This window comes from Lagopus muta, chromosome 1 (genome assembly GCF_023343835.1).
Source record: "Lagopus muta isolate bLagMut1 chromosome 1, bLagMut1 primary, whole genome shotgun sequence".
Taxonomy (NCBI): domain Eukaryota; kingdom Metazoa; phylum Chordata; class Aves; order Galliformes; family Phasianidae; genus Lagopus; species Lagopus muta.
Genome location: NC_064433.1, coordinates 120,176,382 through 120,190,993, shown reverse-complemented (window position 1 = coordinate 120,190,993; position 14,612 = coordinate 120,176,382). Strand labels below are relative to the sequence as shown.

The 14,612-nt window shown below is 43.8% G+C and overlaps 1 protein-coding gene across 4 annotated transcripts in view; it reads left to right on the top strand.

Moving 5' to 3' along the window:
- Window positions 1–8,093, top strand: part of NHS (NHS actin remodeling regulator) — a 247,007-nt gene extending 238,914 nt beyond the window's left edge. For all 4 annotated transcript variants that reach the window (XM_048933182.1, XM_048933172.1, XM_048933192.1 and 1 more), the window contains 4 exons: window positions 1,132–1,263; window positions 2,499–5,435; window positions 5,720–5,846; window positions 7,069–8,093. In XM_048933182.1, the coding sequence (XP_048789139.1) occupies window positions 1,132–1,263; window positions 2,499–5,435; window positions 5,720–5,846; window positions 7,069–7,693 (3,821 nt within the window). In that variant the 3' untranslated portion in view covers window positions 7,694–8,093. The remainder of the gene's footprint in view (window positions 1–1,131; window positions 1,264–2,498; window positions 5,436–5,719; window positions 5,847–7,068) is intronic.
- Window positions 8,094–14,612: the final 6,519 nt, after the last annotated feature.

Below are 14,612 nucleotides of genomic sequence, written 5' to 3'. Positions count from 1 at the left end.
TGTGTACGTCTGTGTATAATTATGTTTTATATAATTATACGCTATTAAAATGGTTTTTATCAGATTTTTTTTTTTTATTTGTTTTCTTCAATTCGTTTGTTTTTCCTAAGATTACAAACCACTTTACCAGTGATCCCAATGTTAGAGTTTTTATGGACCTGGCACATTTTTTCTTTCCCATCCCCCATCAACTTGAGAGAGCAGGAGCATACAGCTATGCAAAGAGCCAGTACAGGCAGGTGCAGGCCTTTCGGCCAGCCTCCTTTTAACTTTACGTTGGCCACAGTGTAAAAAGCAAAGTGAAAGAGACTTTTCTGTGGTAATGCCATGGAAACATAAAGCAAATGAGGAATTCTTGCCTGTTCTGCGTGACCATGGTTATAAATAGATGTGCATGTGAACCTAGGCTCCTAAATCTACATTTAGGACCTTGAATGTGTGAGCTGATTCCCTGAGCAGACTCCCACATGTCCTGCTGAGTGTAGAGCACTTGGGAAAGTCAGACCATGTAGTGGTACACAACAATATCTACTCCCCATTTCTTTTATTATTGGCCATGTGGAAAAAAGAAAGGAGTGTTTTCTGAACTTGTATGTGGAGTTGGCCCTCTTTTAGCTGTCTTCTTCCTTTCCAAAATGTTAGCCCCTTTGGCATATCAGTCTCCTAAGAAGCCCTCAGCTACTACAATATGAAATTAAAATCTAAATTGTTTTCTTATGCTTAGTTGCTTAAAGTAAATCAGATTTTAGTTACATAGATTACTCCTTTCTGACAAGTTACTACCACTGTCCCTATGACAGATGGATAAATAGTTGTAAAAAAGATGTCCTGCTACCAAGAGCTCTCAAATCTACTTTTCTTTCTGATTTTCTTTTCTTCTTTTTTTTTTTTTTTTTTTTTTTTTTTGCTTCACTCCTTCTGTTACTTCTGGCAGACCAGGCTGCTGAGGGGGAGCTGGAATTAGATGTAAAACTGTGATACACTGTAATATAATTTACTTAAGAGCTACATAAGGGCTCCCTTATGTTTATTCACAGGCTTAATACAAGCTCACATACTTCCACTGTGTTCCAGCCATGAAATTTTGTTTACTATTTCTAAAGGCTAATGAGACCTATTTATGGGTTGCAGGAGTTGGTTTTGACAGAGAGGCTAGTATACGCTGCTCTCTTGTTCACTCACAATCTGTACTACAGCGGAGACGAAAGTTGAGGAGGAGGAAAACCATCTCTGGCATCCCCAGAAGAGTGCAACAAGAAATAGGTGTAGTATAAATACAACTCTTCCATAGATAGCTTTCTAACCAACTTAAATTGCAGGCTTATTGAGCTGGTAGCGGGCATTCCAAAGAAGCAAAACCCTGAAAGCGTAACTGGTTGTGGAGTTTGGAAATGGTGTGTTTTGTTTTTTTGAGTTACTGCAGTCAGCAAAGCTATATTACTCCATATGGCCCCGATATACTGGGGGCCTTACCGAGTAATATAGATGTATGTGTTCAACTCTTATTGTGTAAATGTTGATCAGTTGTTGTTTTTTTTCCATTTAATTTTTGTTATAAACCCATAGTTGCGTGCATAAAAAGTAACTAGATTAAGTGAAAGTTTTTTCTTGTCTGAGGGGATCTTAAGGTAAAGAAATGACAGATGTTGCTCAGCAAAGTGATGAGCTGCCACAGCTCATTCAGATATCAGTTGGATATCCGCATTAGAGACAGCTGCTGGTACCCCCACGGAAAGCTTTGCTAAAAGTTTCTTTTCTTTGTCACGCTTGTCCTCAATTCTTTCCCTGTATTCTTTATTACCAAGAATATTTGCAATCAAGTGGCTTACCTCACCTTTTTCTCCAGGTGAATTAGGAGCAACTCTGTTGAGGGCAAATCAAGTGTAAAATTGATCTTAACCCAAAAATAAATGAACAGGATCATTATTACTTAATGTTCATCTGCACCTGAAGGTGGCTCTGATACCTTGGTTCGTCGCTCACTGTGAAATTTAATCGGAAGCATAAAGAATGTGTTTATCATAGGGAATAAGCAACCAGAGAACCTATGAAACAAAGATCCTGTTACTGTGCAAATATTCTTGGTAGGAAAGAAGCAGATAATGGAAATTCTGAAAAGATATGTAGTTAAAACGAAATTATTTTTAGAAGTTTATGGAGTGCTTTGTCAGGCAGCTACTCCTGAAAACTGCCTGCAGCTACTTGCACTACAGTGACAAAAAACAAGAAGTTAATATTCATCTTAATATTTACCACAGCAAGATCAGCTCTACATGAGATCACATTGCAGAAATAGGAGAACTGATATCACATTGCGGTACTGGGAGAATTTCCCACCTCATTGGGATGAGGTCTGCCTTATGTACATGTTATAGCAGTTAGGTTTGGTACAACACTCAGCAAGATTAAATGCAGATATGCTTCTTGGGTTGCTTTGTGGGTCGTCTCCTGTCAGGACATCCAAAGCGGTCTCTCACCCAGCTTTACGTGTACCCTAGATTCGGATGAGTCACCGGTGGCAAGGGAGCGCAATGTGATTGTGCATGCCAACCCGGACTTCTCCAGTGCCAGCAGCCGACGGTCAGGGACCAGGGACTCGGAGTGCCAGACAGAAGAAATCCTTATCGCCGCTCCCTCCCGGCGCCGCATCCGCGCACAAAGGGGGCAGAGTGTGGTCGCCTCCCTCTCACACTCTGCTGGCAACATTTTGGTGCTGGCAGACAACGGGGATGCCGTCTTCGCTGCTGCTGTCAGCAACCGCATCCGCTCACGGAGCCTCCCTCGTGAGGGAGCAAGAGCCAGCGAGGGCGACACAGCTGCTACCACCAAGAGTTCAGCATATGAAGCGGAGTGCTTCCTAGCCAGCCAGGAGAGGCATCCGAAAAAAGGGAAGGAGGTCCTGAGCAAACAGGGTTCACAAGAGCATCAGCCCCTGGGTTTGACTTGTCCTCAGCACCTGCACAGCCCTGAACACAGCATCGGTGAGAGAGGGAGGTCACGACTGTCAAGGATGGCAGATTCAGGAAGCTGCGAGATTTCATCCAACTCAGACACTTTTGGGAGCCCCATTCACTCCATCTCCACAGCAGGAGTCCTGCTTAGCAGCCACATGGATCAGAAGGACGATCACCAGTCCTCCAGTGGCAACTGGAGTGGGAGCAGCTCCACGTGTCCCTCTCAGACATCCGAAACCATTCCTCCTGCCGCCTCTCCACCACTGACTGGCTCCTCGCACTGTGACTCCGAGCTGTCCCTCAACACTGCTCCCAATGCCAACGAGGACTCAAGTGTCTTCATCACAGAGCAGTATGGTGACCACGTGGACAAGGTCAGAGGCCACAGGGCGAGCTCCTTCACCTCCACTGTGGCAGATCTACTCGATGACCCCAACAACAGCAACACGAGTGACAGTGAGTGGAACTATCTGCACCACCACCACGATGCATCCTGTCGCCAGGACTTCAGCCCTGAGCGCACAAAGGCTGACAGCCTGGGATGCCCAAGCTTCACAAGCATGGGCACATATGACAGCTTCCTAGAGAAGAGCCCCTCTGACAAGGCAGACACTAGCTCACACTTCTCCGTGGATACTGAAGGATACTATACCTCCATGCACTTTGACTGTGGTCTCAAAGGCAACAAGAGCTATATTTGCAACTATGCAGCTGCAGGCTCCGAGAGCGGCCAGGTGGCAAGTGTGACCTCCAGCCTGGCCGACTGCACCTGGCAGGAATGCATCAGTCACAGGAGGCAGGGACGGCAGGGCATCTCTCTGAAGAAACCAAAGGCAAAGCCAGCTCCACCAAAACGCAGCTCATCTTTAAGGAAATCTGAGGGCAGCATGGATCTTCCCGAGAAGAAAGAACCAAAGATTAGCGGTGGGCAGCACACGTTGCACACTGCCAGGGAAATGAAACTGCCACTTGAGTTTTCCAACACACCTTCTAGAGCAGAGGCCTCTAGCCTGCCACCCAAACCTGAGCTGCCCTGGGTGAGCCAGAGTGATGGCAGCATGAAGGACGCTCAGTTCGATACGGCTGACATGCCGTCCTTCAAAGATGAAGGTGCTGAACAACCTCACTATGCAGACCTCTGGCTCCTGAATGACTTGAAATCTGGTGATCCTTACAGGTCTTTGTCTAATTCGAGCACTGCTACGGGTACCACAGTCATAGAGTGCATCAAGTCACCAGAAAGCTCAGAGTCCCAGACATCCCAGTCCGGGTCGCGGGCCACCACCCCATCCCTGCCTTCCGTTGACAGCGAGTACAAACTGGCATCCCCAGAGAAGCTGGCGGGGCTGGCCTCACCTTCCAGCGGGTACTCCAGCCAGTCAGAGACACCGACCTCTTCCTTCCCAACCGCTTTCTTCTCTGGACCGCTGTCCCCAGGGGGCAGCAAGAGGAAGCCAAAAGTACCCGAGAGGAAGTCCTCACTCCAACAGCCGCTCTCTAAGGATGGCACCATGTCTGCAAGCAAAGACCTCGAACTCCCAATTATACCTCCAACCCATCTTGACCTAAGTGCTCTTCACAGCGTCTTGAATAAACCGTTTGCTCACCGGCACCAGCTGCACGCCTTCAATCCCAGCAAGCAAAGCGCAGTGGGGGAAGCCCTTAGCCCCAGCCATCCCTCTGCCCTTGCCATCACTCCCTCCGTCCTCAAGTCCGTGCACCTCAGGGCCATCAACAGGCCTGAAGAAGTGAAGCAGAAGGGCAGTATCCCCGACCTGCTCTGCATCCAAGAGCCCACACTGGTGGCTGGTGATGTTTCGCCAGGGAAAATGAGGCCGCTCCTAGCCAAGAAGACAGTATCACGGCAGTACTCCACTGAGGAAGCCATCATGTCATATATCGACTCCTCCCCAGCAGAAACGGGCCCTGGGAAGCCATCTTTAGAAAAAAGCTCCTCTTTCAGTGGACAGAGTAATTGTGAGCAGGAAATTGTACCTTCAGCAAGTGTGGCTGTGGTTGAAATGAAAACTGTGAAGGACCAAATAACCCCAGCCGCTGAGCATTTGCCGGACAGTGCTCTAAGTCAGACTTCTGCAGTTTCTACAGAAGGATTTCAGAAAGGCTCAGCTCTCCTCACAGGTGAATATGAAGCAGAGAATGCAAACAGGGGAGCAGAACCAGAGAGCCGCCTTGAGCATGTGCAGGTCCAGCCTGAGCTCTGTGGCAGTGGGCAGCAGCTGGAGCTCGGCCCTGCTCAGGCAGAGGGAGCAGATGTCAGTGATCAGCTTAAGCACCAACTCGATTTAAGCCACCACGTGCCTGGGAATATCAGCTACGAATCAGAGACGGCAGCAGTAAACTTGCTCAGTGAAGCCAGTTGCAAGCAGGAGAATGTCACATCAGGTATTCCTACCAGAAGTGCCTCTGGTACCAGCAGGGCAGACGAGACAGTAGGTGGAACAGAAGAGCCATCGCTGAAAGGTCAGTTGAGTCCTCTTTTCTGTGCTGCAGTTCATTCTGCATTGGGGGGTGTCACTGACATCAGGATGAAGGACCAGGGCCCTGGAGGTGTCACACAGCATGGCATGCCTCAGTTAGCCCTCCTGGGCTGACAGAACAGCAACCACTCAGAGATTAGAGGGTGAAGTCTGTATGGCCAGCATTGGCCACTTGTTTACACACCAAGCTTATGCCTTGCACTAGCAGTGCTCTTTCAAAATATAGCAGTGGTCTGACTCTAACCATGGTTTCTGTACTTACCTCAGAGTCTTCTCCAAGCGACGACTCCATCATGTCCCCTCTGAGTGAAGACTCTCAGGCTGAAGCTGAGGATGTTTTTGTGTCTCCCAACAAACCTCGTACTACTGAGGACCTGTTTGCAGTCATTCATAGGTAAGTTGACCTTGCAACTATGAACTATAAAAGCCAGCCATCCTTTCCCCAGCTGCATGTCATCCACTGCAGAATAATTATCTGATGGTTGAGCCCATTCATAGCTGTTGTGGTGGTATGACCAAGGCATGCAGAAATATCCCAGCCAGCACTGATGCTGGATGTCATGAAGTCTCACTGGTGCCTGGCCTTGCAAGTGTGGGGATGAGTTAACTCTCCTCAGATTGGATCAAATTTGTAATAATTGGCAGATGGTACAATAATCATAATCTAGACTTCACTTAGAAGTTCAGTCACTCAGGCCTTTGAAGAAAGCAGATAATGGTGGAGGTGTCCCTCGCCACCCAAACTTTGCCACCCACTTGTGTTTCTGGACTGAGTCCCACTTAGAGCTTGCTGCTGCTTGATTTTATAGGCAGTATTTCACATGCCATTCTGCTTCCGTGTTCTGTAATGTCATCACATTCTGGCAACCCAGTGCTGAAAAGGGGGAGTGATAAAGTAAGTAGTAAGGGTAATACTTCTTACATATTATGGCTGTTTACATGTTACGGCTGTTTGCCTTATAAAATGATGTTTGTGGTGCTAACCATATTAGCAGGGGTCAGGAGTAGCAGGTGCTGGTCACATGTGTGCATTATGAGTATTGCTATGGCATATATAGGATGCTTTACAAGTAAGATCAGGCTGCTAACAAACGTCTAACAAATGTCTGCTATCAGACGTCTAGCAAACACGTCTCCAAAGAAAACTCCCCGCACTGGTTTCTGCATGCTGCCCACCAGTTCTATTCTTATAAGTGAGTTGCCATACCAAGAATGAAGAGGAGGTATCTCTTCAAATTTAGAGTATTTTGCATTCAGTTTAAATTTTCAATCACAGCTGAAATTAAAAATTTCTAATAATGAACAGATTATGGTGATTATTTGGCTAACCTGGGACTCTGTAGACATCACTGTCTTTATAAATAGCAGGTTGTACGTGAATTGTTTTAAAAGAGCCAGGTAAGATTCTGAGAGACTGTGCCACAGTGCCTCATTCCTTGCACGAGAGCTATTATGCTTTTAAGTGCTGCCAGTCACTGACAGCCTCTGGTATTTGTCAGAGGGATTAAGAGAGACTACGTTCGTTTGAAAGCACAGTGAATCTGTGTAACTCCAGACTAGTGGGAAACGTTCTACAAAGATAGCATATGAAAGAGTGTTTCTTTGTATTTTTACAGATCAAAAAGGAAAGTTCTTGGGAGAAAGGACTCCGGAGATCTGTCTGTAAGGAACAGACTGAGAGCTTCCTCTGGAACTAGCAGCCAGCTCCCCACCAGCAGTACGCTGCCCACCAGCAGCACATCATCCGCCAGCAGCGCAGGTGCTCCCATGAGCAGTCAGAGGTCCCCTGGGCTGATATACAGGAATGCCAAAAAGTCCAACACATCTAACGAGGAGTTTAAACTACTGCTCCTTAAAAAAGGCAGTCGGTCTGATTCTAGCTACAGGATGTCCGCCACAGAAATCTTGAAAAGCCCTATTCTGCCCAAGTCTCCTGGAGAGCTGACAGCGGATGTTTCCCAAAGCCAGGACGAGTGTCCCTCAGTGACAAGCCCCGATGCATCATCCCCACTGTCCCCCTGCTCACCGAGGGTCAACGCAGAAGGTTTCTCCCCCAAGAGCTTTCCCATGTCAGCATCTTCACGAGTGGGGCGCTCACGGGCGCCGCCAGCTGCCAGCAGCAGCAGGTACAGCGTGCGCTGCCGGCTGTATAACACGCCGATGCAGGCCATCTCAGAGGGGGAGACCGAGAACTCAGACGGCAGCCCGCATGATGACCGCTCTTCTCAGAGCTCAACGTAGGCTCCAGGGACTGCGACACCGTGTGAGCTGAGTGAGGACGTGAATAGAAGAGGCCAATGCTGTAGCAGTCAAAACAATTATTGCAGGGCAATATCAATGCTTAAATGTGCTTGTGTTCATAGGACGCTGGGGAAACAGAGGACTACAGCTGTAGCTATTTATGACCTTATTTTCTGAAAGTGGAAAGATAGGCTATGTCTGTTCTGTTTTCCTTTAGCTTCATTTGGCTTATCCTACTCATTTCTGTTGTCACTGTATATTTCACGGCTATACACTTTTCGTAGAGTTCAAAGTGACTTTTTGTGTTGTTTTTTTTTTTCCCAGAAGCTGCCCATCTAGAAACAAATCCCTCACTGTAGTGCTTCCCTAGGAAGAAAAATAAAAAAGCAAATGCTCTCGAGGATTGGTATTTTTCTACACAAAAATGAGCTGAAACAAAATTTAGAAGAAATTAACAGAACACATGTAAATACCATATTTTTGATAAAAATTTGTAAATAGAACTATCAAAGAGTGGACATGTGGCAAACAATTTCCTGCATAACGGCTTTGTTTATAGAAGACAAAAGGAATCAAATGTAATAACTGTATTCTGTGAATACCATTTTCATATCAAACATAAGTTCATGTGGCCATCAGTAACCACTTTCGGTGCCATAAGCCTCAAAGAAGACATTTAGCAGTCAAAAGGAATTCTCCACTTCAGCTACGAATTACCAGCTGACCGAGATCACATTGAAGTAACCATTTGTCTTTCTAGCATAGCCCCAACAAGCTAACTGAGAAGTGCAGCTGTGAGTTTTAGCGCAACCATTGGTTGGAAAGACAGTGTGCTTCTGACAGAACAAAGTCATTCCTAACACAAAGCCCCAAATGGTCCCATCTGAGGGTGCCCACGGGTCTTCATGTTAACAGGGATTGATTCAGCAAGAATCAGGAGGAAATAGTACTTGGTTTCATATTCCTATTAGGCTATTGGGATACATAACACAGTCATAACCTGGTAACGATAATCTTTAAACATGGTTAGTTTCTGGTTCTTAAGGGAAACAAGTAAACGATAAGCATGCAACAAGCGCTTTCAATTCATCAGTAAATATCTGCAATGAGTTTTCAGTGAAGCTTTCTCTTTGTGCTGATGAGATTCATGCTACCTAAATATTTACCAAAATGACACTGTGAAAATGTAGCTGGGAAATAGGTATGTGTATGCATTATTTATATTCACTGCGAAACTGCAGAGGGGACAGCTCTGGTTTCTTGTGCTGGCCACAGACGTTTGGATTTCGTCTGGGTTCACCAGAAGCATGCAGCAGGGTGGGGGATTGGGATGGGCTGGGAGAGGAGACAAATCGAAGCAACTGCTTTGATATACATGAAGGCAGGGAAATAAAAGCTTAATTACTTGAAGTTACTTGAATTTTCTTGTCTTAAAACTGAAAGGATTCGTACTTTTAAGCTCAGCCCACACGTTGCTTTATACTTTTAATTTTTAAATGAAATACAACCAGTTGTTGGTCTGATTCTCCTTTGGGCCACCACTGTTTTCACGGCATAGTCCAAAAGGCCCTCTTTGTCCAAGATTCGTGCAGTTGGTGTCGATTGCTGTAGGATATGCTTTGGAGTAGAGGAATAGAAGGGATGTTAGTGCAGAGAAATAGTGCAAGAAGAAAGGTGGTACGCAGTAGGACAGATTGAATGGGACAGCAGAAAGAGCATACTTAGATCCTAAAGAAATCAACTCAAAGCTGGCTTTAAGCATAAGTAAATGATAGGGAAGTGGGATGTGTGAAATGGGTTTTTCCTTTTTTTTGCTTTTAATCATGTAATGAATAAAGCCGAAGAGTTTTAAAAGTGGGCAGATTGTGTTTTGAAGAGGAAGGTTCTTATGATTTTAAGAGTTTGAGCAAGTCAGAGGGGTTTAACAAATCCTCAGAGGTATTTCCAATAAGGTTTTCCAATAAGTGTATTTCCAATACACTACAAAATATGTAATTCAGGGTATCCTACCGTCTTCCTGTGTCATCTGCTTGTGTGCAGTATGTGAGGTGGAATTACTATGCATGTGGTATGTGTCAACACACATAGAGGGGTGTAAATCAGAGTATATCAGCTAAAAGGCTTCAAAATCAGGAAGTCTGGAACAGTTTTAAAAAGGGCAGGTGGAGCAAGGTTTTGAAAATAAATGGCAGACTTATTTGTCGCTTAGTTAAGAAAAGGAGCCAGAACACAAGTTAATGAGTGAACGTTCTATGGAATTGCTTAGTGTATAACAAAACACTTTCTGGAAGACACGAGGAAGCTTAGATATTAGGAGAAAATACTTAGTTTGTCATCTTGAGTCATTTTCCATAGAAGTTTTACCCGGAGCAATTTTATAAACGTTTGTCCAAAAAGGCATTACATATGTTTAAAGAATCGTTCAAAACTGTCAAGAGAGTACAGCTGAATTGACATTGGTGACAGCACTTTTTATTACCAATCAACAATTTCATAGATGCCATTTATCAATATTTAGACACTAAAAGCAACTTGAATTGTGAGGCAGTACTTCACACAGAGAATGGTCAGAGAACAATAACACCAGAGGACAAGCTGTCGAAGGGAACGTCGTTTATCTTGAAACAGAGTACAGCACATTAGGCAACCAGTGAAGCATCATTCCAACCTAGGTTCTGTTGTTTGCACTGATGTTAAGGAAATTACACAGCTGTAAGTTCTGAAAAGTAACATTTCCCCCTTCTTTTTTTTTTCTTGTGGCAGCATAGAGGAGATGGAATAGTTGTAGCAAATAAAGCATATATGTGCTTTTGCCAAAGGTCAGTGATGGAGTGCATTTGCTGCAGTGGTGGCAGATATAGAGAAATACTGTAGGTTATGACTTAAAGAATTAAAAAAAAAAAATTAAGAAGGTTACAGTGTAACTATTTTGGTACTAGCACCAGTTCATGCTGGCAGAAAAGACAATGGTTTATGGACTTGCATCCATTTTGTATTTTTGTAATATTTGTAAATACGAACTTTTTAAATTGTTGCAAAGATGGTTTCTTTTGTAAAATGTTTTCAAAGTTTACATTAAATCCAAGCCTTTGTATATTTTAGAGCTGTGCAACACTTTAAGTCTTGTATTTATTTTTAGTAAAAACGGTGACAGTTTCATTGTGAACCCCTCTCAAAAAATGTGTCGGAAAAGTTTGATTACCTAGAAAGTGTGTATAGAAACTGCAAATAAACGTGACTGCAATTAAATCACACCTTCCCTTCGCTTGTCATGAAATCTGAACTCTCATCTACTCAATAAGAAGTATGGTATTTCCAAAAGTAAGTCTCAGGGCATCAAATATTGCAAACTATTTAATCTTTGTTTTCCCTTAAACTTAAGTCAGTTTGGTTCCTGGGAGATTGAGAAGACTGAGCTAGGTGCACTAAATGTTCTAAAATTGCATGCCTGCAGGTGAAGGGGAAAGGAAGAAGCTTTTGTTCCATCTGTCATTCTGTCAGTACCTTTTCAACCCTGTACATGAGTTCTTAAAAAAATGCACGTGGAAAGAAAAGCTGAAAGACAGAGTTCTAGTGCTTTAGTGTAGAAAAAAAAAAAAATCAGCCTTGGGGAATGCAGCTGAGTTATCTGAAATCTTGCCATGCAAAGATAGGAAGATTTCCCCATGGGTGTGGTACTAGAGTAGTCTTCAAGTGGGAATCAGTTTACGTAACATCTGCTTTAACCAGATGGTCAAGTATTAAACGGTTACGTAGGTCATCAGCTGACGTATGATACACCTCTTGCAATCCAGAAATACAGATAAGCAAGAACTGTAGGAAGAGTTTAGCCCACAGAGGCAGGCACAATCTGTTTCTTACCTGTTTGCTGCATACTTGTCTATTTTTTTATGCTCAGTGAGAAGAAAATTAAACACTAGACTTCATAAAATATACCCCCTTTTTTTTTTTTTTTTTTTTTTTTTTTAAATGTATGTGAAGTCTGTGACTTGTCTTTGCAAAATCCAGGCTTCCGTATGTACCGTTGGTTATGTGTACATAGCATACCACAAACCCATCCAGTGATAACACAAACAAGATACTATAAGCACTATCACTGCATACACAAGTTCTTCTCAGGTTCCACTGTCCGGCTCAGCAAAGCATCCTATCATGCTATCCAGAGAATGTGCATGGGAAGACTAAGGAGTGTGAAAGGGTTGGGTTTTTGTTTGGAAGATAAAAAGGACATGAGTGTTGTTAACATATATGCTGCATCAAAAATGTTGGTACTTTCTTTGTAGGGTGCAATTCAAATACACACATATGTACCCCCACAGCAAAGCTACCTCCAGGCTTTACCTGTGGTATTTACAGAGGCTTGGCAATTCAGACCAGACACTGAGTCAAATGGGGTTCTCCTTGAACTAGCAAACATGAAGGATGTCTTCATTTCCACAACCACCACACAAGTCTTGTTCCAGAAAGGGGACAAATTTAAGAATTCAAGTAGCAATGTTCGTGCCTGCTCTTGGGAGTACTTCTGGTGCTTTCATCTGCTGCCCTATGTAACACTTACACATCTGGGAAACAAAGTACTTCCCCAATGGTCTGGTCACTGGATTACAGCCATCTATCTTCTCACTTTGCCTCTTCCTGGCACCTGGCTCTCCACTGTACCCAGAGAAGCACTGTATGTGGAGCAGGCAGCACAGGAGGAGCGCTGGCAGCACAGGAGGAGCACTGGGGTAGTGCCAGGCTGTTTTCTTCATCCCTGCAGTGTGTGGGGCTGGATTCCCACTACCCACACAGGCTTCTCACCACTGTGCTATTCTAGGAAAGGGAAGCAATAGCCACAACTGCTGTTCTAGTACCAGTTTCAAATTCAGCCTGTGAGAGTGCATCCTGGCAAGGAGGAACACTCCCATTACCATATCTCCAAGACCATCCCTTTCCAAGAGCCCGTTGCACAAAAGCTGGATGACAACCATTCAGACCCACAGATACGCACACAATGCACACCTGCACTGGGGCAGTGGTAGCACCATGGGTGGAGGCACTTAAAAAGATGACAGCAGCGTCAGGACAGGGCAGCCACCCATACAGGTGTTTTGGAGCTTTTATGTGGCTTCCAATAATCAGATACTTTCTGGATCATGGGTATGTCAGGCATCCCCAGTTAGCAGTTTACACTCACTTAGATTTATAAATTTGATCTTCTAACTGCTCTGCTGTTAGTTCTGCCACCTATTGGAGCTGGAGCCTTCCCTCGACCTGACGATCGCCCTAGCTAGGTAGCTCCCGGGGAACAGGGCAGCGAAGAGCTGGCAGCAAGCTTAGCACTGATTTCCATTAAGCTATTTGAATTGCATGAATTACATTTCTCTCCTTTAATTCTTTACTTGGTGACAGACGCATGTATTAGGTGTTCCAATTTCTGGATTAAAGTCAAGCTGACCAATTGTCCACCCAGCTTGTCCCCGTTGTGTTTTTAACTGCCACCTTGACAGCATTCCCCTGAAACTTTTCTAGTGCCCAGCATTATTGGTCAAAAGAATTCTTCAGTGCTTCTCTTAATTTCTGAAATGCAAGTTATCCAGCTCCACTGACTGAAGACATTTGCCTTTAATTACCTCATTATGAATGGATAAAGTTTCACAACGTATCATCTGGAGAGACTCCTGAAAGAGCAAATAGAGGAAATGAATCCACATCCTCCAACATACACTCAAGGTCGGGATAACAAAACAGGTAAACAGCTAAACACAATCTTTCCCACTCAAGTATTTGCACTGCCATTTAAACTTAACCAGAGTTGGAAAATCAGAAGACCGCTGTGAGCGTTAAAGTAAATGTATCCTATAAAAGGTAGAGGAAAGAAAGCTTTCTGATTTTTTCCAAGATGAACGAAAAGGGTATGAGAAACAGCAATGTTACTGAAAACATTATGAGTAGGTAGCTTTCGTTCATTCTTACTCTAGATACTTTTTTTTTTTTTTTAAATGAGAACTTTATCCAGCCAGTACACCACTACTTCTCACTATTGCTATTTCACAGTACAGTTACAAATCATAAACCATTCCTGTCAGGAAACAACTGCTTCTACAGCTCCCTTTATATTCACTGTGGGGTCAGAGGAGAGGCAGGAATTGCTACCTCAGTCCTGAGAGAAGATTAACAAAGCCCATGGAAATACCATATCTCAGCAAGGTACTTAATGAAACACAAAAACTGGCTTGCTTGGCAAAGGCAACTAAACAATTAAGAGAAGCCTTGTTTCATAGTAATGGTTTAGCAATATTTAGCGCGAGACTATTTCTCTTTTATTTTTCTCAAATAAACACGATGTCTACAAAAAAAACCAATCACCCAATGAGTTTCCTGTGAAAATTCACACTGAGAGAGAAAATTATGCAAGTAACGTGACTGAACCTGTGGCTTGGCCACTTTGTTAACCAGTCACAGTGAATCTAGGGCAGGTGGCTTAAATCTATTATAAGCCCCCAGTGCCAGAAAAAGAAATCATCAGATAAAAGCACTTTCATAAGCAAATGACATTCAAAATCTGTAGGAGCATAGCATTCAGTTACTGAATGATCAAGTTTATTAATATATTTAAAAGACTGGCACAGGACTATGATGTTATTATTTGTATTTAGCGTTCATCATTTAATGTCTTCCTTTTATAAGTAACTCCTTTAGGTGTTCTTTAAAAGCTTACTGGGCAGCTGATGGACATCCCTTACATAAATTCCTCACTTGAAAGTAATGAAAACAAATGGTTTTATTACCACGTAAGAATGTTGCATCCTCAAGAAAGGATCATCTAGAATCTTTTCTTGGGCTTCAAGCTTCCACTGTTTTATTGCTTCTGGCAGATAATTTAAAAGGCAGATCCAAAGCAAAGTGAATGAAATATAGACCATACCCTATAAGCACT